Source organism: Bidens hawaiensis, unplaced genomic scaffold (assembly GCF_021521415.1).
Source record: "Bidens hawaiensis isolate Kalapana, Puna unplaced genomic scaffold, B.hawaiensis_p1.1 tig00000326_1, whole genome shotgun sequence".
In the NCBI taxonomy this organism is placed as follows: domain Eukaryota; kingdom Viridiplantae; phylum Streptophyta; class Magnoliopsida; order Asterales; family Asteraceae; genus Bidens; species Bidens hawaiensis.
The window spans coordinates 1,336,203-1,360,057 of NW_027491025.1; the positions used below are offsets into that span (position 1 = coordinate 1,336,203).

General features: G+C 35.3%; 1 protein-coding gene across 2 annotated transcripts; it reads left to right on the forward strand.

Moving 5' to 3' along the window:
• The first annotated feature begins 534 nt into the window (after positions 1-534).
• Positions 535-18,405, forward strand: LOC143621328 (DNA N(6)-methyladenine demethylase ALKBH1C-like). 2 transcript variants are annotated; one of them, XM_077092785.1, is made up of 3 exons: positions 535-638; positions 1,117-1,456; positions 18,177-18,405. In XM_077092785.1, exons 2-3 carry the CDS (start codon positions 1,205-1,207, stop codon positions 18,291-18,293), a joined length of 369 nt encoding a protein of 122 aa, XP_076948900.1. In that variant the 5' UTR covers positions 535-638; positions 1,117-1,204; the 3' UTR covers positions 18,294-18,405. The 2 variants fall into 2 exon arrangements, with proteins under 2 accessions (XP_076948900.1, XP_076948905.1); XM_077092790.1 differs by lacking the exon at positions 535-638 and having other exon boundaries at positions 913-1,456.
• The last annotated feature ends 5,450 nt before the right edge of the window (positions 18,406-23,855 follow it).

Consider the following 23,855-nt stretch of genomic DNA (forward strand, 5'->3'; position numbering starts at 1 on the left):
CAATTACGTCTTAACTCTCCCATTAACACGCCATTGGATAATACGTGAAACCGACGATTCCCTTCAATACCTAATCATAGCAGTTGCCAACATTTGCAATTGCAATTATGTATTACAAATTTGGTTTCTAATTGCATTCAACAATTCTCTCTGGCAGGTAAATCCGTCAATTACCTACCGATATGTTTTTTTTATGTTTTGTCTTTTTGTAAATTAGTCGTTCAATTGAGCTGTTAGGGTTCGACCGATGACCCAATGATTGTTCTTTAGCTTACTTCGACCATCTCATAAATTATTAGCCTTGAATTGGTTATTTCCTTAATTTCATTGGTTAATTGCATTTTTAGGGTTAATTGTTTTTGTTTTTAAATCTATTAATCATGTTTTTGCCTGTTATATGTCAGATCTTGAAACTGATGCCATACTTTCATTGGAAGTTTGATGTAAGGGTGAGCCAAATTTTTATTTTTTGAATACATGATAAAATTACATACCAAATTAGGTCCATTTTTTTTTTGTGTTTATGGTAATTAAGGTGAATCTGCTAATGACGAAAACAATCCATGAAAGGGCAAAACATCACCATTTTGAGGCATGGGATGGTGCTCATGAAAGGCTACATATCTTCTGCTGATCTGGTATTGTGTTATTAAAGCTTAAAGATCAAGTTTACAACTTATAGTTGCATAGGGGTGTAGATGAGCTCGGCTTGTGAGACGTTTTTCCCGCTCCGGCTCAACTCGTTTGTTATGTAATATCTATAAATTATTGTAGTTACATTTATACTTCTTTTCTGTATATATTTTAGTCTATATATAATATAATATGGATTATTTACTTTTTTTCATAGTTTTATACATAATGATTGTTTCAAATTTATATGTTTATTATATTAAATTAAAAGTATACAAATAGTCATCTTATGAGCCAGCTTGAGCTTGACAATGAAGCTCAGACTAGGATCATTTATTAAAGAAGCTTATATTTAGGCTTGAACTCGTGCTCGAGCTTTAAACAAGCCGATGTCGAGTAGCTCACGAGCAACCTTGCTTGTTTGCACCCATACATGTTTACAACTTCATCTGATTGATTTTGATGGTTTTATTTTCATATTAGTATCGTAAAAACTTGCAGGGAGCTTGGAATAAGTGATGGAGGCTTTTACCAACCTAGGTATAGTGGTGGAAGAAAACTACATTTAAAGATGATGTGTCTCAGTAAACATTGGGACCCCGAGAGTAGCATATATTCTGAGTTAAGACCGTTTGATAACTCTAGACCTCCAGGGATTCCTAATGAGTTTCATGATACGGTTGAAAAAGCAATACATGATTTAAACGTGTTTGTTCGGGGGAACGTTAGTGGTTTGAATGAAGGAAAAGTTATTCCTAACATGTCACCTGATATATGCATCGTCAACTTTTATTCGGAAACTGGCAGGATTGGTCTTCATCAGGTTAGAAATTATATCTTTTTTATTGATGTGTTTTTGTTAAGCGGTAAAGTTTGTTGCTTTAGATTGCTAAGAAATAGAGAAATGCGACTGAAGTTGTTTAAAAATGAAACAACATAGTTTATAAAATTCTTTGTGCACTGCTAAATTTCTTTTTGATCTTCAAGATTCTTTTTTTTATGGGTTTTTCTTTTCATGTTGTTAAAGTTTGTTGTTTTAAATTGCTAAGATATAGATTAAAAACATAATATTTGAAATTCTTTCTGCAATGATATTTTTGTTTATCATTTTTATAGATTTCTTTTTATTAATGGGTTTTCTTATGTAGTTAAAGTTTGTTGCTTTAAACTGCTAGAAAATATAATATGTTGCATATAAAACGGATATAAACGAATGTGAATATTTGTAACTGAACTGACATAAACTAACATGAATGGACATGAATGAACCTTAGTTGACGTAAACAAACGTTAACGGATGTAAACGAACCAACCTAAACGAATACATTACCTAACGACCGGTGACGGACATACTCAAACGGGGCCACGGTTCGTGTTCGCTTATTTAATTATTTGAACATAATTCTTTCTTTCTTTACTAGGTTATTAACCCGTGTATGACACGGGTGGAAATATTGAAATTTTCAAACAAACACATGTCATTTGAAAGGACAACATAAGTTGTTATATGTTATTCAGGACAACAACATACTTTAAGTTGTAAATAAAATTTGTACGAAAACAAATTATTGTGAAATACAAAGATAAACCCAAATAACATTCAAATTACAGTCTTTGAAAACATAATCAAAAGTTAAAAATGTAAAATACATAAGCTATTAAAAAGACTTCCTTATGAACCATATTGATTCTTTATTTGTAACTTTATCTTCCTTTTTTAATAAGAATTTTAACACTACTCTTCGCTTTTAATAAAGCTACATAGAGTTGTCCATGTGTGAACACCGGGTCTCTGAGATATATGTCAACTTTTGTTCCATTACACAAACTGTTCAATAACCAGTATTAGTATCTGAAATAATTTTTACTTCAACAAAACACATTTCCCAACTTAATTACTCGCAATCTAATTACTCGCAATCTAGTTCCATTACACAAACTGTTCTTCTGATTCATATTCCTTAGTAACATTATTATCATATCGACTTTTAGAACCAATCTATGAGATAAAATAATTTTGGTCTTTTTGATTTTATTTAGCATAATGTGTTTTTGAAAATTTTAGTTCAAATTAAAATCTAAAAAAATAATTGGTATGATCTTAATTAAAAACCAAAAAATTAATTGTTTTATATGGAGCACAACTAAATTTGTTAATTTTGTTGCCAAGTATGAAAACAATATAAATTGAGTAAACCAGATATAAGTAAAAAATAAGGAGAAATATCTTTGCGCCTCTAATTAACATAATTTATTCGTATACACATTTTAATTAAAACATATATTTTAATTGGTTTTAAGAAAATATAATAGTATGGATAACTGAAAATTATGTTTCGTATCAATTCTTAAAAGAAAATAGAAAAAAGAAATATGTAAACATACATTCAATGTTATTTAAGATTTGTTTATCAAAGAGATATAAAGTAGTTAATAATAAAAATATTAAAAATCGTTTATAATTTTCTGTTACAAGTGCCTAATTTTTAGGTAATAATATATTAAATTTTATTTACTATATTTTAGTTGATAAAAAAATTATACTTTAATACAATATAGTGTATTAATGCGTTTAAAATAAAATGTAACCGTTCAAAATGTTAATAAGTAGTTCTATTGACGTTGAAGATGCACGTTTACAAAAAAAAAATGCATACTTAAAAATTTTAAAGGGTAACTAAAAAATATGAAAATAATTAACCGTTTGAAATCTTCTTATTGGAAGGCGTTGATTGACCAAAAATTACATTTTCTTTAATTTTGAAGACATCTGTAATAGAATATAATATGGTTAGCATATGAAAAAGATGAACAACATAAATATAAAAACAGAATTTTATAGAGCATGATGTTACAATTTTTCTTACATAATGAATGATTTTAAAATATAAACAAAAAAATTAGAAAACCTGGAAACCAAATACTATTAACTTTAGTAACAATTGTAGGTTATTTGTATTTGGTGTTATAAATATATTAAAGACATGAAATTAGAAATATTACACAGGAAACAACAATAACACAACTTACTCTACTGGATTTGAAGACTCTCAGCTAACTTGAATCCACATAGATGATCAGAAATTCATTTATGTAAAAGTATCTAACCCACCAATATATTTCTAGAATAGTAGCCCATGTTACACATGGGTTGAAAACATATAAACAACCATAAAATTTCATAACTAACATATTAAACCAACAAAAGTATTTAACATAAGTTTGTAACCAAAATATTAAACATTTAGACTGTATACATAAAAAGTAAATACTTACACAAATTTACTATACACCTAAATTAAAAAACCAAATGAAGATACGAACATGTTATAATCATATTAGCCCACCATTAACTTCTTCGAGATTTTACAAAAAAAATAAATCGTTTTGCTTCACAATCTAAAAAACAAAATAAACCATAACAGTCTGATTAAATATACAGCTAAAGTTTTTAAGGTATTATGAGTTTCATTTCAACATTAATTAATAAATAAAGGTATATTTTATTATAAATTATTTGTAATTAAACTTTTGTTTTATTTCAATTCAAAGACCATTTAGTTAATTAAATGTATTAAGTTAAATCCTACTATACAATTAAAACAATTGAGATTGGGTCCACATGACCCTTCTCTATTGGTCCATTCCCTTTGTTTCTGAATATGTCCTATACTTCTCTAATTTTCTTAACCATTAAATTAATCATAAAGAAATTTAATTACCAATAATTAATGTAACATTTAAGTTTAAGAATAAGAATATAATTACAATTCGAATATTCTAATATTACAATACATGGTTTCCTTATTAGTCTTCTAATATTCAATTCCTTTTAACCTAATCCTACTATACTATTAAAACAACTGAAATTGAGTCCACATGGCCCTTCTCTATTGGTCTATTCCATTAGGAAACCAAATATATTCTATACTTCTCTAATTTTCTTAACAATTAAATAAATCAAAAAGAAATTCAATTATCAATAGTTAATGTAACCATTTAAGTTTAAGAATAAGAATATAATTACAATTCCAATATTACAATACACGGTTTCCTTATGAGTCTTCTAATATTCAGTTACTTTTAACATAATCACCCAAATCACTCTTTCACTTCGCCATTATTTTACATCTATCCGATGATGATTTCATTAGATCCTGCAATTGTAATCGACCTTAGAGTTTGCGTAAATTAGTGTGATCAACGATAAAGTAAGGCTCCATTATTTGAAGACAAGAATTGATCTGATTTCAGTAGATCCATAACGATGTACCTGCTCAGCATCTGGAAGTATATTGTTAATCATGTCTTCACTTCCATGGCTGTTTTCCCCGTCAAATGACGTTTTTTTCGGGGTCACTAAACCATCAGGTTTGTATGGTTAAACGATTTATTATTATAATTACTAAATTAGGTTAGTATGTTTAATGTTTAATTGTTAAATAATTGTTAATTGATATGTTTCATTTTATATTACTAAATTTTCTTCGACATTTTAATTTTAACTAAATACGGTATTTACAATTTTTAGACTTTAAATCCAGTATTTACATAAAAAACCCAGACATTTACTTTGCAAACCTTTTAAAACTTACACAATCAATTAACTTTGTATACTTGACAACAACTAAATATTAGTTGTTAAATTAGTTGTTTTGTTTTAAAAATGAATGCAATAACAACTCCGGGTTTATATTTCTATTTATTTGGTACATTTTTATATAATAAAAATTTATAACTTCTAAAACTTACAAAATCAATTAACGTTGTATATTTGGATATAACTAATTCTTAGTTGTTAAATTAGTCGTTTTGTTTTTTAAAATGAATGCAATAACATATCCGGGTTTACATTTATGATTTTTTGTATATTTGTATATAATAAAAATTTGTAAACTTTTATTTTGAAAAGCATTTACTATTTTTATATATTAAAAATCTTTGTATTTTTATGTAAGGCCCCGTTACCGGTAGCCCTACTTTCGTGTTGGATTTACTCATAAACGCAGTTCTAAATATCAGAGTTAATTAAAACATTCGTGGAATATAAAAGCTTTCATAAAACATTTCATAATAAAACACGTCTTGGCTTAAAACATCATTTTGTCTTTCAAAATAAACGAAACATTAAACTTAAACGTCTTGAGTCTTCCGATGCCAGCCTCTTATTCAGTGCCACGTGTCTCCTCAAGCGAGCTGCCTCATCCTACTCACCTACGTGCATACTAAAAGTCAGCTACGCTTAGTGAGTACTAGTTAATCATACACTATGCAATACACATAAACTTATATTCTTTCATTCATACTTTCATACTTTCTTTTATATTAACTTACTTTCATATCTTACGTTATAAAGAGCATTACGCCCTACATTCCTCGAGTATTATTAGGGCTCGGTACCCTCCTTCCTCGAGTATTATTAGGGCTCGGTACCCTCCTTCCTCGAGTATTATTAGGGCTCGATACCCTCCTTCCTCGAGTATTATTAGGGCTCGGTACCCTCCTTCCTCGAGTATTATTAGGGCTCGGTACCCTCTTTCCTCGAGTATTATTAGGCTCGGTTCCCTCTTTCCTCGAATATTAGTAGGGTTCGGTTCCCTAGTTCTCGAATATTAGTAGGGTTCGATTCCCTCTTCGTTACCGTACATCCATCCTTTCCTGCTTTTATTAACTTTATCACATTCATACACATAAGCATACATATCATACTTACCTTATACTTAGCGTTACAACCTGACAGTACGTGCAATATCCGAAGATCGTTCACGTACCGTCAAGCCATCATTCATACATTTCACATTATTCACATAAGGCATACACTTATCTCTTAGGATAAGCGTATTAACAAACATATTGAGTATGCACACAGCCCCGAAAACATGACACATAATTGGGGCTAGAAACTCACCTGAACACGGTTACGTTCACCGTTAATCGTAATCCCTTTCTTCAGTTGTGCACGGCTGACTGTATAACAAGTATACATATCAATTAACTATCACTTCTCATATCATCTTTCTAGTCTTAACTAGTACCCACAACGAACGGGGGTCCGGGGGCAGCGCCCCTGGCAGCGGGGTCTAGGGGCGGCAGCCCCTAGCAGGGTCCAAGGGGCAGAGCCCCTGGCTGGGGTCGAGCTGCCAGGTCAGCTTGGAAAAATTTTATTTACATTATCTGTCTCAACACATTTTCCATTAGGTTTTTAATTTATTTTTCTAAGCGAACTTAACTTTAGGCGAAGTTAAACCTTAAGCGAACTTAGCTTTAGGCAAAGTTATCAGTTAGGCGAACTTGGCCGTAGGCGAAGTTATCAATTAGGCGAACTTGGCCATAGGCGAAGTTACCAGTTAGGCGAACTTGGCCTTAGGCGAAGTTACCAGTTAGGCGAACTTGGCCGTAGGCGAAGTTATCAATTAGGCGAACTTGGCCTTAGGCGAAGTTACCAGTTAGGCGAACTTGGCCTTAGGCGAAGTTACCAGTTAGGCGAACTTGGCCGTAGGCGAAGTTAAGCCTTGAAGGCGAAGTTAAGCTTTGAAGGCGAAGTTACCGTTTTGAAGGCGAAGTTGCCCAGTTCGCAGGCGAAGTTGCCCAGTTCGCTACGGGTTTGGTTTTTATCACGCATTTTGGCGATTTTAATACCCTTGTTATGGTTCGACATCACCCACTAACGTTCCCTAACCATTTCGTTCGTATATATATCCCGTATAAACTATAAAGCTTGGATCTTTAAGCTTAAGGACATTCAATAAAACATAAACTTTAAAGGTCAAGAACATACCTTTTGTGCTCGTTTGAATCTCGTTTAACTTGTTTAATCACAACTAATCGTTTACTCTCTCTCGGATCTTGCTCGTTTCTCTCCCTCGGCCGCCGGCCGTATATGGCGGTGTGTGGTGTGTGTGTGTGTTTTGGAGTGTGTTAGAGAATAAGATGGAAATGAATGATGGTTTAGGGTTTAAGGTTGGTTTAGGGGATATTTATATCCCTTAAAGCCCATGGACCTAAGGCCCATTCTCATTTAACCCATCTCAATTAGTCTAAGTCCATGATCCGTTCTTTACTCGATGTTAATTAATTAATAACGCGAAATCACTAAACGTAACTTTCTTTATTCAACATTATAAATTTTAGGATGTTACAAGTCTTCACTCCTTAAAGAGGTTTCGTCCCCGAAACCTAACTATTACATAAACAGACTAGGGTAAAACTTGCGCATCTCATCATCGGCCTCCCAAGTAGCATCTGATCCCTTGCGGTGTTTCCATATCACTTTTACCAAAGGTATAATCTTGTGACGAAGCTGCTTCTCCTTGCGATCAACGATCTCTATCGGTTGCTCGATGTAGTTCAATTGTTCATCAACCTCAATGTCCATCAATGGCACGTGAGACGTGTCATCAGCTAGACACTTCCTCAGATGAGAAACTTGGAAGGTTGAATGAATTCCTTCTAACTCATCGGGTAAATCCAGTTTATAAGCTACTTCACCCACACGATCTACAATCTTGAACGGTCCAATGTACCTCGGACTCAACTTTCCTCTTTTTCCTAAAACGGATAATCCCCTTCCAAGGCGAGACCTTGAGCATCACATTGTCACCAACTTTAAACTCAATTGGTCGTCGCCGCTTATCTGCATAAGACTTTTGTCTGTCTTGAGCGGCTTTCATTCTCGCTTTGATCTGATCGAACTTTGAAGACGTTTCTTGCACCACTTCTAGGCTTCCCATTTCTTTCTGACCAATCTCACCCCAACACACCGGGGTTCTACATCGTCTACCGTAAAGCATCTCAAACGGTGGCATACCAATACTTGAATGGTAACTGTTGTTATAGGAGAACTCTGCCAGATGCAGATGATCATCCCAACTTCCACCAAAATCTAAAACACAAGCACGTAGCATATCCTCAAGGGTTTGGATCGTCCTTTCAGACTGTCCATCGGTTTGAGGATGATACGCCGTACCGATGTTCAACCTCGTCCCAATAGCTTCATGGAATTTCTTCCAGAACCTCGAAGTAAACCGTGTATCTCTATCAGACACGATCGATAACGGTACTCCATGCTTGGTTACAACTTCTTTAATGAACAAGCTTGCTAACGTTTCTGACGAGATGGCCTCTCGTATGGGCAGAAAGTGAGCACTCTTGGTCAAACGGTCCACAGTTACCCAGATGGTATCATGTTGCTTAGCCGTACGAGGTAGCTTAGTTTTGAAATCCATGGTGATGTGTTCCCATTTCCACTCAGGTATCTCTAGCGGTTGCATCTTCTCATAAGGCTTCTGATGTTCGGCTTTGACTTGTAAGCAAGTTAAGCACTTATTGACATAATCTACTACATCATTCTTCATTCCAGGCCACCAGTAATCTCTTTTCAAGTCTTGATACATCTTTGTAGCTCCAGGATGGATTGAGTACCTTGACTTATGAGCTTCATCTAAGATTCGACTTCTAAGATCACCATGGCGTGGGATCCACATGCGGTCGAATCTAGTCTTAACTCCATGAGTGTTTTCCATCAACTCATTTTGCTGGCCATACATCCTTTCTTTCTTTACTAACCCTTCATCTACTAACACCTCTGACTGCACCTTGATGATTTCTTCACAAAGACTTGAGTTCATAATCAGCTGGTATGACTTCACTGTTGCAAGGACTTCCTCATTCTTACGACTTAGCGCATCAGCGACCACGTTAGCTTTACCGGGGTAATACTTAATCTCACAGTCGTAATCCTTTATTAATTCTAACCATCTTCTCTGCCACATGTTCAATTCTTTCTGCTCGAAGAAGTACTTTAAACTCTTATGATCTGTATAGATAGTACACTTAGTACCGTACAGATAATGCCTCCATATTTTAAGAGCATGCACTACAGCTGCTAACTCCAAATCATGCGTCGGATAAGTACTCTCATGGAACTTCAACTGTCTAGACGCGTAAGCTATCACCTTCCCTCGTTGCATCAACACGCAACCTAACCCTTGATGCGAGGCATCAGCACAAACAACGAAATCCTCGTCACCATCGGGTAGAGCAAGGATTGAAGCTTGCGTGAGTCTCTTCTTTAATTCTTCAAAGGCTTCTTCTTGAAACTTTCCCCAACTGAATACTATCAACTTTCGGGTCATACCGGTCAGCGGTGCGGCTATCTTGGAGAAACCTTCGATGAATCTCCTATAGTAGCCAGCTAACCCTAGGAAGCTTCGTATATCAGTCGGATTCTGCGGAGTCTTCCAATTCGTTATCGCTTCAATCTTAGCTGGGTCCACAGTAATCCCTTCCGGATTAATCACGTGACCTAAAAATTGCACTTCTCTTAACCAGAACGCGCACTTCGAAAACTTGGCATACAACTTCTCTTTCTTCAGAGTCTCCAATACCTCTCTCAGATGCTCAACATGGTCAGACTCTCTCTTTGAATAAATCAATATATCATCAATGAAGACGATAACCGACTTATCCAACATCGGTCGACACACCCTATTCATCATGTCCATAAATGCTGCAGGAGCATTTGTTAGACCGAATGACATTACGAGGAACTCGTAGTGTCCATACCGCGTTCGGACGCTGTCTTAGGGATGTCTGTCTCCTTCACCTTCAGCTGATGGTAGCCTGATCTGAGATCTATTCGTGAGAACCAACTTGAACCTTGCAGTTGGTCAAACAGATCATCAATCCTTGGCAAAGGATATCTATTCTTTACCGTAAGCTTATTCAACTCACGATAGTCTATGCACATTCTCATACTTCCATCCTTCTTTTTCACGAACAATACTGGTGCGCCCCACGGGGAAACACTTGGTCTTATGAAACCTTTGTCGAGGAGTTCTTGCAGTTGGGACGTCAATTCTTTCATCTCGGACGGTGCTAGACGTTAAGGCGCTTTTGCGACAGGTTGGGCTCCTGGTATTAAATCTATCTGAAATTCTATCTCTCGCTCCGGTGGCAACCCCGGAAGATCCTCAGGGAATACTTCTGGGTAGTCGCGCACAATAGGAACATCTTTCATTTCTTTCTTCTCGGCCGTAGCGTTGACGACATACGCCAGGTAGGCACAACACCCTCGCCTTAGCAAACCCTCGGCTTTTATCATCGAAATGACATTAAGCCCAGAACTTTCCTTATCCCCATAAACCGTCACCGCACTACCATCCAAGGACTTTAACCTTATTATCCTACTCTTACATACTATCTGAGCCTCAAACTCAGACAACCAATCCATACCCAAAACCACATCGAACCCTCCCAAGGTCATAACGTACAAGGTAACCGGGAACTCATGTCCCTCCAATTCTATCTTACAGTTCTTAACCATTTTTGTTATTTTAACCGAAGTGTCACATGCGGTTTCTACTACAAAAGTTTCAGACACTCGGCAGCCTTTCATTTTAGCTAGTTTACTAAATGTCGTAGCTACAAAACTTCTATTCGCACCAGAATCAAATAATACGGAAGCAGAAATGCCGTTTACTAAGAACGTACCGGTCACAACATCAGGAATCTGCTTGGCTTGTTCTTTGGTCAGCATGTAGGCTCTAGTTCTTGGCCTAGCTTGCTCAGTATCCTCCTTCCCACTCCCTCCAGCTTCACCCTCGGTACACTCCCTAGCAAAGTGACCTGTCTTACCACACTTGTAGCATGCAGGCTTAGAACTGCACTCATGAGCATAATGACCTGCCTTCCCACACTTGTAGCAAACATTCGACCCAAATCTACATTCTCCGGCATGCATCTTTCCACACTTATGACATGTATCCGAACCCTTTCCCCACCTACACTCACCACTGTGTGCCTTGCCACAAGTCTTGCACGACCTGTTCTCCCAAACTCTCGGCTGTTTGTTTTTAGGGTTCCACATCTGGGTACCGGGTCGTTTAGCAGGAGCGACCCATTTCTTCTCTTTCTTCTCGTCTCCCACCACCACATCATCTGCAGCCAAGTCTGCATAGACCATTTCTGCGAGTTCGACAGCAGAATCGAAAGTAGGAGGTTTACTTGTCCTGACTAACATGCGGACTCTCTGTGGTAATCCCCTCACGTAACACTTTATTCTCTTAGCCTCAGTGTTGACCATATCGGGCACCAACCTAGACATTCGATTGAACTCGGTGGTGTACTCACGATGTGTCATTGTCCCAGCTTTCAAGTTCAGGAACTTCATCTCCGCCCTTTCAACCTCGGCGTCAGCACAAAACTTCATCATCACTAACTCCTTCAGATCGTCCCACTTCATCTCTTTGATCTCTTCACGGGTCTTCCTCTACTCCACACTCTCCCACCAATACATAGCCTCATCTTCAAATGACTGGGTGGCATAACCGACAGCTTGGTCAGGACGACACTCGCTGATTCGGATAATTTTATCCATGGCGGTTATCCACTGAAGAGTAGCGATTGCGTCTCCTAAGCCAGTCAGCTTAGGCGGGTCACAACCTTTGAAGGACTTATAGTTGCAACCGCCTCGGCCCCTCTTCCTATCATCCACTTTCACAGACCTCACCTCACTTGAATCACCCTTTTCCCTCTCATCATCTTTCCTACCATTCCCACCTGCCCCTTCAACAGTTCTTTCACGGCTTCCAGCAGACCCTCCCGGAGTAATATTCTTCACAGCAGTGGCTACAGCTTGAACAATAGCTGCTTGAATTCCGGGATCCAGTTTAACTCCTTCATTGTTTTCCGGGTTTCTTCCAGCTGCGCTTCCTTCAGCTTCGGTGTTGGAAGCTGTCTCAACCGAAGGTTGCTGGACACGACGAGGCCTACCGCGTCGTCCAGTGCGACCTCCAGCTCCAACAATGTCTCCAGCTCCAGCCATCGTTTTCTAAAAGGGAAAACACAAACATCATCACTCAAGGAACTATTTAGTACAAGGATAGTAAGGCTAACAGGTAATAACAGTGGCCAGCTGTGATTAGCTGATCACGTTACTTTCCGTGTCCTATACACTTCCCTTTATGAGTCTATTTGTGCTGGTTCTACTTAAGCAGTTATTCAAATCAAACAATCAATTATTCCTATCCCTGCCGTTCACATATCTTTTCTTTTTCATTAACATATATCATTTAATCATACACTTTACCTTTACTGATCTTGCTTGAGCGACACATGGCATTCTTGAACTGGCATCTTCTTTCTTTTCTTACTTAAACCCCATTCTCTGTTCGAGTCTAAGCATGTAGGATGCATAAATCTCTCGAACTTTGCTCTGATACCAACTTGTAAGGCCCCGTTACCGGTAGCCCTACTTTCGTGTTGGATTTACTCATAAACGCAGTGCTAAATATCAGAGTTAATTAAAACATTCACGGAATATAAAAGCTTTCATAAAACATTTCATAATAAAACACGTCTTGTCTTAAAACATCATTTTGTCTTTCAAAATAAACGAAACATTAAACTTAAACGTCTTGGGTCTTCCGTTGCCAGCCTCTTATTCAGTGCCTCGTGTCTCCTCAAGCGAGCTGCCTCATCCTACTCACCTGCGTGCATACTAAAAGTCAGCTACGCTGAGTGAGTTCTAGTTAATCATACACTATGCAATACACATAAACTTATATTCTTTCATTCATACTTTCATACTTTCTTTTGTATTAACTTACTTTCATATCTTACGTTATAAAGAGCATTACGCCCTACATTCCTCGAGTATTATTAGGGCTCGGTACTCTCATTCCTCGAGTATTATTAGGGCTCGGTACCCTCCTTCCTCGAGTATTATTAGGGCTCGGTACCCTCTTTCCTCGAGTATTATTAGGGCTCGATTCCCTCTTTCCTCGAATATTAGTAGGGTTCGGTTCCCTAGTTCTCGAATATTAGTAGGGTTCGATTCCCTCTTCGTTACCGTACATCCATCCTTTCCTGCTTTTATTAACTTTATCACATTCATACACATAAGCATACATATCATACTTACCTTATACTTAGCATTACAACCTGACAGTACGTGCAATATCCGAAGATCGTTCACGTACCGTCAAGCCATCATTCACACATTTCACATTATTCACATAAGGCATACACTTATCTCTTAGGATAAGCGTATTAACAAACATATTGAGTATGCACACAGCCCCGAAAACATGACACATAATTGGGGCTAGAAACTCACCTGAACACGGTTACGTTCACCGTTAATCGTAATCCCTTTCTTCAGTTGTGCACGGCTGACTGTATAACAAGTATACGTATCAATTAACTATCACTTCTCATATCATCTTTCTAGTCTTAACTAGTACCCAAAACGAACGGGGGTCCGGGGGCAGCGCCCCTGTCAGCGGGGTCTAGGGGCGGCAGCCCCTAGCAGGGTCCATGGGGCAGAGCCCCTGGCTGGGGTCGAGCTGCCAGGTCAGCTTGGAAAAATTTTATTTACATTATCTGTCTCAACACATTTTCCATTAGGTTTTTAATTTATTTTTCTAAGCGAACTTAACTTTAGGCGAAGTTAAACCTTAAGCGAACTTAGCTTTAGGCAAAGTTATCAGTTAGGCGAACTTGGCCGTAGGCGAAGTTATCAATTAGGCGAACTTGGCCATAGGCGAAGTTACCAGTTAGGCGAACTTGGCCTTAGGCGAAGTTACCAGTTAGGCGAACTTGGCCGTAGGCGAAGTTATCAATTAGGCGAACTTGGCCTTAGGCGAAGTTACCAGTTAGGCGAACTTGGCCTTAGGCGAAGTTACCAGTTAGGCGAACTTGGCCGTAGGCGAAGTTAAGCCTTGAAGGCGAAGTTAAGCTTTGAAGGCGAAGTTACCGTTTTGAAGGCGAAGTTGCCCAGTTCGCAGGCGAAGTTGCCCAGTTCGCTACGGGTTTGGTTTTTATCACGCATTTTGGCGATTTTAATACCCTTGTTATGGTTCGACATCACCCACTAACGTTCCCTAACCATTTCGTTCGTATATATATCCCGTATAAACTATAAAGCTTGGATCTTTAAGCTTAAGGACATTCAATAAAACATAAACTTTAAAGGTCAAGAACATACCTTTTGTGCTCGTTTGAATCTCGTTTAACTTGTTTAATCACAACTAATCGTTTACTCTCTCTCGGATCTTGCTCGTTTCTCTCCCTCGGCCGCCGGCCGTATATGGCGGTGTGTGGTGTGTGTGTGTGTTTTGGAGTGTGTTAGAGAATAAGATGGAAATGAATGATGGTTTAGGGTTTAAGGTTGGTTTAGGGGATATTTATATCCCTTAAAGCCCATGGACCTAAGGCCCATTCTCATTTAACCCATCTCAATTAGTCTAAGTCCATGATCCGTTCTTTACTCGATGTTAATTAATTAATAACGCGAAATCACTAAACGTAACTTTCTTTATTCAACATTATAAATTTTAGGATGTTACATTTTAGCTTCTATGATATTTCATATAACCTTAAAATATATATTTTTCTTTAATTCAAAATGTTAATTTAATTATTAAACTATTATATTAGATTTATATAGCTATCTTAAGTATGGTATATGGTATATTCTTTAATTTCATTCAACAATTTGAATTTTAAATAAATAGATATCAATTTTTAATTAAATCAATATCAAATCATTTTTACATTAAAACCGTTTGACTACTAATAACAATATTAATTATATAAATTATAGGTTTAAACTTTTCCTTTTTTTGTTGCATATGTCAAAATTCAAATTTATATGAAACTGATTACCTTGAATGCAATTGAAAATAATAATTCTTCTTTAATTAACTAACAAAAAAAAATATGTGTATATAATATAACACATATTAACTTTTCAGTATAATCAAAAGTAAATTATTTAAATTTTATGTATTCATTAATTTGTCATTTATGCTAATTAAAAATTGGTTAAATATAAAATATGGAAAGTTTATTGACATTGAAAACTATTAAAAACTTCAAAAGATTGTTGCAAGAGTGGTCAATTTCGGTTTTGAAAAACAAAAATCAATAAATGTAAATATTATTATAAAAAACTTTTCATTTTTTTATAAGTTTACTAATTAAACAATATACTATTAACTTTTTTAATTATCACAAAATTATTGTCAAGACTCTAACATCATTAACTTATTTAACAATAAATTCATTAGATAATTCTTTTTTCAATTTTATACATTAATCTTGACATTTATGCCTAATGAAAAATTAGTCAAATATAAAAGATGAAAAGTTTTTATTTTCTATTTAGTTTATTAGTTTATTTTTTAATTTCACCAGAATAATTTAGACGAATCGGTAACTCTTGACATTTATGCCTAATTAAAAATTGGTCAATCATAAAAATGTAAAGTTTATTGAGATTGAAAAAAATTAAAACTAAAAAAGAGTGGTCAAATTCGGTTCTTAAAATAGAAATAAATTAATGTATAAATGATTAGAATGTATCATTAAATTAAAGATGATGAATATTTTTAAAATAAATAAGCAATTATAGTAAATATCTAAGATTTTCTAAATATACATTTGAAATAAGTAATATACAACATATTAAATTGGTCAAATAAATTAATGTGTTTTTAATCCAAAACTTTTTAACTTTCATGTATTATCAAAAGTAAATTATTTAAAATTTCCGGTATATATTAAATATGTCGTTTATGCTAATTAAAATTTGGTAAAATATAAAAGATGAAAAGTTTGTTAAGATTGAATACTACTAAAAACTAAAAAAAGATTGTTGCAATAATGGTCAATTTTGAATTTTGAAAACAAAAATAAATAATTGTAAATATTATTATAAAAAACATTCGATTTTTTGGAAGTTCAATAAATAATTGTTAAAACTTTCAAGATAAGATTCAAAAACTTTAACACAGAGAAAATAAAGATTGTTATTCATATTAAAATGAAATAATTTACATGAATTGTCTAAGTTACATAAAATAAAAAATGATAGAAAATTAATAACTAAAATACATTAGTAATGACAAAAAAAACATAATCAAACTACTCTTCATCAAATACTTTTTCCATGAAATTAGCCAATCTACCAATTTTGGCCGCCATAAACTGAAATTATTTAAAATAAATTAATGTTAGATATACTGAACTATTAAAAAACAAATTAGTAAGAATTATCAATGGATGAAACAAAGCTTGTGTGGGCAGTCGATGTATTTGTAAGTAGACATATTTGCACCGAGTGAGGCCTTCTGAACTATCAAAGATTTATTCTCGGCAAGCCAAACATCATGCTTAGGAATGCAGGGCTTCCTTACATAGGCTTGCATTCTGTTGCCCTGCAAATTATTATTAAGATTAATAAAAAGTTGTATGAATAATATAGTAAATTAATGAATGTGTTAACCGTACCATTTCGTCTTGAACAATCATTTCGATCAGCCAATCTTGCCCGGGCTTTGAGTTGTCATTCAGCTGCCAAAGTTTCAAAATACGCACCTTTAGGATACACTCACTGTTAAGAACATTCAATTGGTTCAACATGGTGATATTTGTTGGCTCCATCTTGCTAGTGGTGAAAAATTTAAAAAAACAAAAAAAATCATTTAGGAACAATAACACTTTTAAGCAAAAAAATGAAAGATGAAAATGGAAGATATATAAACAACAAAAAGTAAAAACCTTGGCACAAATCTAATCATTTTTACTAAAGAGGCTTTGATGGTGTAAGAATTAGCCTATCAAATGTACGTATTTATACGAAATGAATTAGGGTAAACTAAATTATAGAAGGAAGGTATACATGTAATTGATTATAAACATAAATTTAGGAAATTTCAAAAATTTTCAAAAAAGTTATAGTAAGAACGAATATAAGGGAAATCGTAATTAATGAATTTTCAAATAATATGCAATGTTACATAATAAGATTAGAAATACAAATAATTTTTGAATTTTCTAAAATGCCTAATTTTCTAAAATCCAATGTTACATAATGTAAAAATATAAGTTAATATAATTAATCATTAATTATAACACCATATATTATGTAATGTAATTCATATAAGGTGTGAAAATAAAAAGTTACTAATTTTGTTATATATATGTTAATTAAAATATTCAAAATGAAAAATTAAACATTAAATGAAAGAGGAATGATAATACTTTAATAGGATTGATGAATCTTATTTTAATATATTATTGTTTTATTTTATTAAGTTGAAAATTAGAGAAGGCATTGATATATATGGAAAGTATGAGAATCAACCAATGGGGATATGGACTTAAAGCCTATTGCTTTAATAGTATAGTTAGATGTTCGTTTGTTTATTAAGAGAACACACATAAACAAACTCCCCAACGAAAGTTTCGTTAAACATTCTGTTTGTTTACAGTTTCAAACACGCATAAAGTTGTTCACAAAAAAATATAAATAAATAAAAGAACAGTTTTATATGTATAGTTGCTCCTCGTTTTCGTTTGGCAGAATGCCAGTTTTACCCTTTAAGCAATTTAAGATGAAGATTAGTTTGAATTATAACTAATCTAAATGAATATTTTAGTTTGTTATAAATTCAAAATAGAAATGTGGATAATATTTTAAAGAAGATGAAAATGAAATCAAAGATTGTGAATTAACATTTGTGTTGATATATATTCAGGACAAAGATGAAAGTGAAAAAAGTATAAAGAAAGGATTACCCGTTGTATCATTTTCGATAGGCAACTCTGCAGAGTTCAATTATGGTGAAACCCAAGCTGAAGATGAAGCAAAATAAGTTACTTTGTAACCAGGGGATGTTTTGATATTTGGCCAGAAATCGAGGTTAGATTAGTTACTATGCAGTAATTTATCCATATTTTATGCAGTAATTTTTGATGTTTGTATTGTGAAATTCAATTCATGTATTATATGACTATCTTTTAAAACTATTTTTGATATTTGCAAATGTTATAAACAGGGACATCAATATGCTTTGGACGATGCGTTTGGACACATCATACCTGGAAGCCAATCTAATGCGCGCAAACAGTTGTGAAGAAGCTAATCGAAAAATCCATTTGAATTTGGGTGATTATTGGTTTTCGGTGATAAAGTGGCATTTTTTTTGTATTATTTTGATATTTAATATGTCGTTTGTTGGTACTAATCAAATTTTCATAGTTATTTTTGTTTAAATTGACAGTGATTTTGCTAATAGACGAATCCATGTCTATATAACATTATTTTTCCCAACCCTTGTATAATTTTCTTACTCTTTGTATCGTAAATTAATATTATTTTTTTATAGCAAATGCCGGCCCCGTAACGAAATCGCTACCAACCGAATACATGTTGCGTATCTTCGTACCCGCCGCAACGCGTGGGCACTTCAACTAGTTATCCTAAATTAGCTTCTAAGTATACAATTGTTAAATATACAAGTTACAAATTACCACTAAAGCATTACATACCACTTTTAAGATTACAACAATTACTCTCTAAGCAACCCCTGCAACAACTAATGACAGACCATAAAATGAAAAACCTAATAGAGTACTTACAACTCCTTGTTGATCAGTACTTCATGTAAGAATGGAAAACATGATAAACATTAAACCTATGAACCTGTTACAGCAGTGAGAGTAGTAACCACAACAGAGAAGGATGTAGAAAACATGGTTGTCAGCTTGGTCGAGTCCCTATATGATGTATAGTTAAGGATGGTGTTAGGATTCTTGAGAGGAACCCGGTTTTAGAAGAGAGGAGACACACAAAATTGTTATGTATGTGTGATTAGCTTTTGATGTTAATATTTTATCTCTCTATATATACACCCGATGGTAATCCTTTATTAGTTAGTAAGGGTAATATGGCCCATCAACAATTACCAAACTAATATATAATAAGGTATAATTAATATTTTGATCTATTATAATATAAATGATTATAATGGCCATATATAAATATATATTTAATCTTACATTCTCCCACTTGGCCGAGTAATCATTTACTATGAGTATTAGATAAGCCTGATCAGGAGCTAACACTCATTTTAGCTTTAAACTTAAACTGGAGCAGTGAAATACAGTTATTGAATTGAACATCAGCTCAAGACCCCCATTAATCATATTGCAGTCCTTATTTAAAACCTAAGTAGTTATGATCAAAATTTTCAAGTAATCCCTTTAGAACGTTTGATTTGTATATTAATACGTCTATATGTCATTATGCATGAAGAACATATTAAGAGACGTACAAAATCAAAACAAGAAAAATTAATAATTATTCATTCATAGTATAATATGGGTTATACATGGTCATTAGTAGTCACGTCTTAATTATTAAGCACTTACATAAGACTTATGGGTGAGACTTTTATTTATCGGATCCTTAAGTATATCATGAATGTATTCGATAAAAAAATTTAGATTCCTCAATGTATAAACGAATAATTAATTTCATATCGAAATTTTAATGCAGCACTTCTCGAACTGTTACTGTTTGAGAAAACATGGTAGCTGACTTTATCACAGTAAATCTTCAATATATAATTTATATGGAGTTAATAAACTTATGAGTTCACTAATAAATTTTTAACAATATTTAATGCTAATTGCGTTGTGATTAATCAACACATTATGTCATTATAACTTAGATTGTTGTTATCAGTTCATTATGACTCCTCTATGAGATAAATTTATCTGCTAACATAAGAATATATCCTGAAAAATTACATTTTATTATCTGTGAATATGACAAAGTTTAGAGTAATCTAATGGTTTGAATTCTCACTTCTTTTTTAAATTATAGTCTTTCGTTTCCTTTAAAGATATCTTAGTACTCTTTTAGATGCTTCACATTAATCTAGACATATCTAGTGTGTTGTAGTTTTGAGTAATATCTAAACGAGTATAGACTTGAACTTATATAAGGCTTCTACTTAATGAAGCATAGAAGATAATCTATGTGATCCTGTTATCCTCTAAAGTAGAGTAGTATTGTTTGTTACATGTGTAAGAAATATCTCTGAGATCTATAATATCAAAGTGTGTGTTGGTACATGTGTGTCAGTAGTTAGCATTTGTAATCTAGTCTGTAATGCAATTATGTTTTGATTATGTTTATATTTGTAACACGCGAAGTTGTCAACAAGTTCGCTCTGGCGAACTTGTTGAATCAGCGAAGTTATTGACAACTTCGCCTATGGCGAAGTTGTCATGTTTATATACTGTTTCAGCCGAAACAGTTTGTGTTGGTCGTTTAGGGTTTCGTTTCAGTTGTTCACTTCGTGTGTTACGTGTCATTGTCTGTAATAGTGACCTCGGGTCACGTGTTTGTTATCAATATAACGTGTTTGGTTTATTGCTTGTGTGTTTGATCTCTACATACTCTACACTCGTATCTACCTACGCAGGGATTCCGCACCTGCGTTGTTAGCGACATCCCTTGTACGATCCGTCCAGGAGCCTACAATTGGTATCAGAGCCATCGGCTCGATTGTGAGGTTCGGGATTTCACGCGGGTGTAGAAAACGTCTCGTTTGACCTATTCGCGGGACGTGTTTTTGTTGGGATTGTGTTTTGCTCGTGCTTGACAGTCATTTTCAAGCCATTGCATTGATCGGAAACTGCTGGATTGACGAAATCAGATCTGAACAGTTTCCTTGTTCATCGGGCGAAGTTACCGTTCTTCGGGCGAAGTTACCATTCTTCAGGCGAAGTTGCCGTCACTGGAATTAGGGTTTCGGCGAAGATATAAGGATTAGCGAAGTTAACCACAACTTCGCTTACCTCATAAGTTCGCCTTAGCGAAGTTATCCGCAACTTCGCTTTCCACCCAAGTTCGCTTACCTCCTAAGTTCGCTCATTCTAAGCGAAGTTATTTTTAACTTCGCCAAGTCAAGCGAATTTAAGACCCAGCGAAGTTCTCTTTTCAGCGAAGTTAACTTTCAAGCGAAGTTATTCTTAACTTCGCCTACTGAGCTGTTTTAATATTTTTTTTATTTTATTTTCAGGTTTTTAAGGTTTTCGCAAGGATGTCGTCAATTAACATCTCCGATTTGGTCAAGATGGAAGTAGAAGCGGGGTCAGCCACTAAGGCCCCGAGGTTGATGAAAGGAACTGACTTCGTGGCATGGAAGGACAGATTCATCCAATACATTAAATACCAGGATGCCAAAATGTGGGTGTGCATCCAGGATGGATATATCCCTCCAACTATGCAATACGAAGGCCGTGACGTGGTTAAGAAGTACAGCAAAATGGAGGACGAAGAAAAGAAAATGTATGAGGCTGAGAGCAAGGCCCATGCAGCTATAACAATGGCACTTCCTCAAGAGGTTCTCCACACTTTCAGAAAGTACACTTCTGCGAGAGAGCTTTGGGATGCTCTTGAAAATAGATTCGAGGGGAATGTGGGTATCCGTGCATCAAAGATCAAACTCTTAAAGACCCAGTTCTCCGTCTTCAAATTTTTGAAGAACGAATCACTGGATGATATTATCACCAGATACTATCATCTAATGACAGAGCTTAGCAATTATTCGATTGCCTATCGAGAAGAAGAGATTGTTGAAAAGCTTCTCGATGCTCTCCCACCGAAGTGGGAAATGTACACCGTTCTTATGAGGGAAGACAGAGACTTTCCAAATTATGATCTGGAAACAGCAGTAAACAAGCTCAGAACTTATGAGCTTAATATGGTTCGAAAAGAAACACCAACAGATCAGATACAAGACCTTGGTATGTATGGTGCAAAGGTTAACTCAGGCTCAAGTTCGAGGCCTGAATCTGCTGCTTTTTACTCGAAAGGGGAGTCAGGTCCTGACTCTTCTCATGAAGGAAACGTTTCTGTGAACATGAACGGTGATGTCTGTTTCGTTGCTGGAGGATCAAGTACTTCAAAGCCTCAAGCATCCTCAAGTGGTTTTTCTGCAAATGCCTCAAGCAATAATTATTCCAAGATGCCTATGAGTGTAAAATCTGCTGAAGAGCAGTTTGCAGTCTATGCATCATTTATTGCTTCCTACGAAAACCACATCCAGGGGAAGATTGTGGACCCTGCTGTTCTGGATTAGGATTACGACCAGATCGATGCTGATGATCTGGAGGAGATGGATTTGCAATGGCAAATGGCAATGATTGTGAGGCGTGTAAAACGGTTTATGAACAAAACTGGGAGAAAGTTTGTTGGTGGTAGGCCTGGATTCGACAAATCTAAGGTAAGGTGCTATAATTGTCAGCAATACGGGCACTTTGCCAAAGAATGCAGAAATGAAAGAGTTGAACGTGGACAAGGTCGGCCTACACAACACTCTGGAGTTAATAGAGAGATTAATGCCATGTTGAGCAGAGAGGCAGGTGAATACAACTGGAACCTGCATTCAAATGAATCTGGTGAGCAAGCGAACATGGCTGAGGCTGAAGTTAAAGAATGTGAGAAGGTTGATGGAAATGAGAAAGCTACTGAAGAAGAAACAGCTTTCATGGCAGATGACAAGGATAATCGCTCTGAGGTAAGTACTAAGAATATTTGTACTAGTTGTGAGAATTTGTCTGAGCAACTCACTACGATAACTGATCAGTACGTCCGTTTAGATGCTGATTTTAAAACTATTAAAGAAGATCACCATTTTACTAAATCAAGAGAAAACAGTTATAAAGTTAAAATAAAAGCATGTGAAAAAGACATTCAAAGCTTAAAAACTAAACTTGCTGAGAAAATTGAAATAATTGATCTTAGTTATGAAGTTTTAGAAGAAAAAACTAAATTGATTGCTGATCGGGATAAACAGATTGCTGACCACCAGGTGAAGGTGGTGGAACTGAACCGCAAACTTGAGCAGTTCAGGAATTCCTCGGCCATCCTTGATCACCTCGTGAGTGATCAAGGTACCTCTGCAAAGAGGGGAGGAATCGGATATCACGAAGTTCCACCACCCTTTAACCACAACTATACCTATAATCCGAGTGTTCAGAAATCTGTTGATTTCGAAGTTCCTCAGACAACTCCAATCAAGATTACAAGTGTAGAACCAAGTGTTAGCTGTGGCGAAACGAGTTCGCCTGTTTCTAGTGTGAATATTTCTGTTTCGAGTCCAGTCTCATCGGATTCGGATAAGTTGTCCGAATCTGGTCAGACAAAAGAGAAGGTAGGGTTACCCACCGATGGAGATAAAAATAAAATTTCTAAAAAGAATTCTCCACTCAATCCGTACGTCCCACCTTATGTGAGACGAACGGCTGGTAACACAGCCTCTACATCCAAACCAACATTTGACAAGAAAATGGAGAGTCGATGTTGCTTTAGATGTAACAAGTTAGGACATCTAGTTGCAGATTGCCCTTTGAAGCCGAGA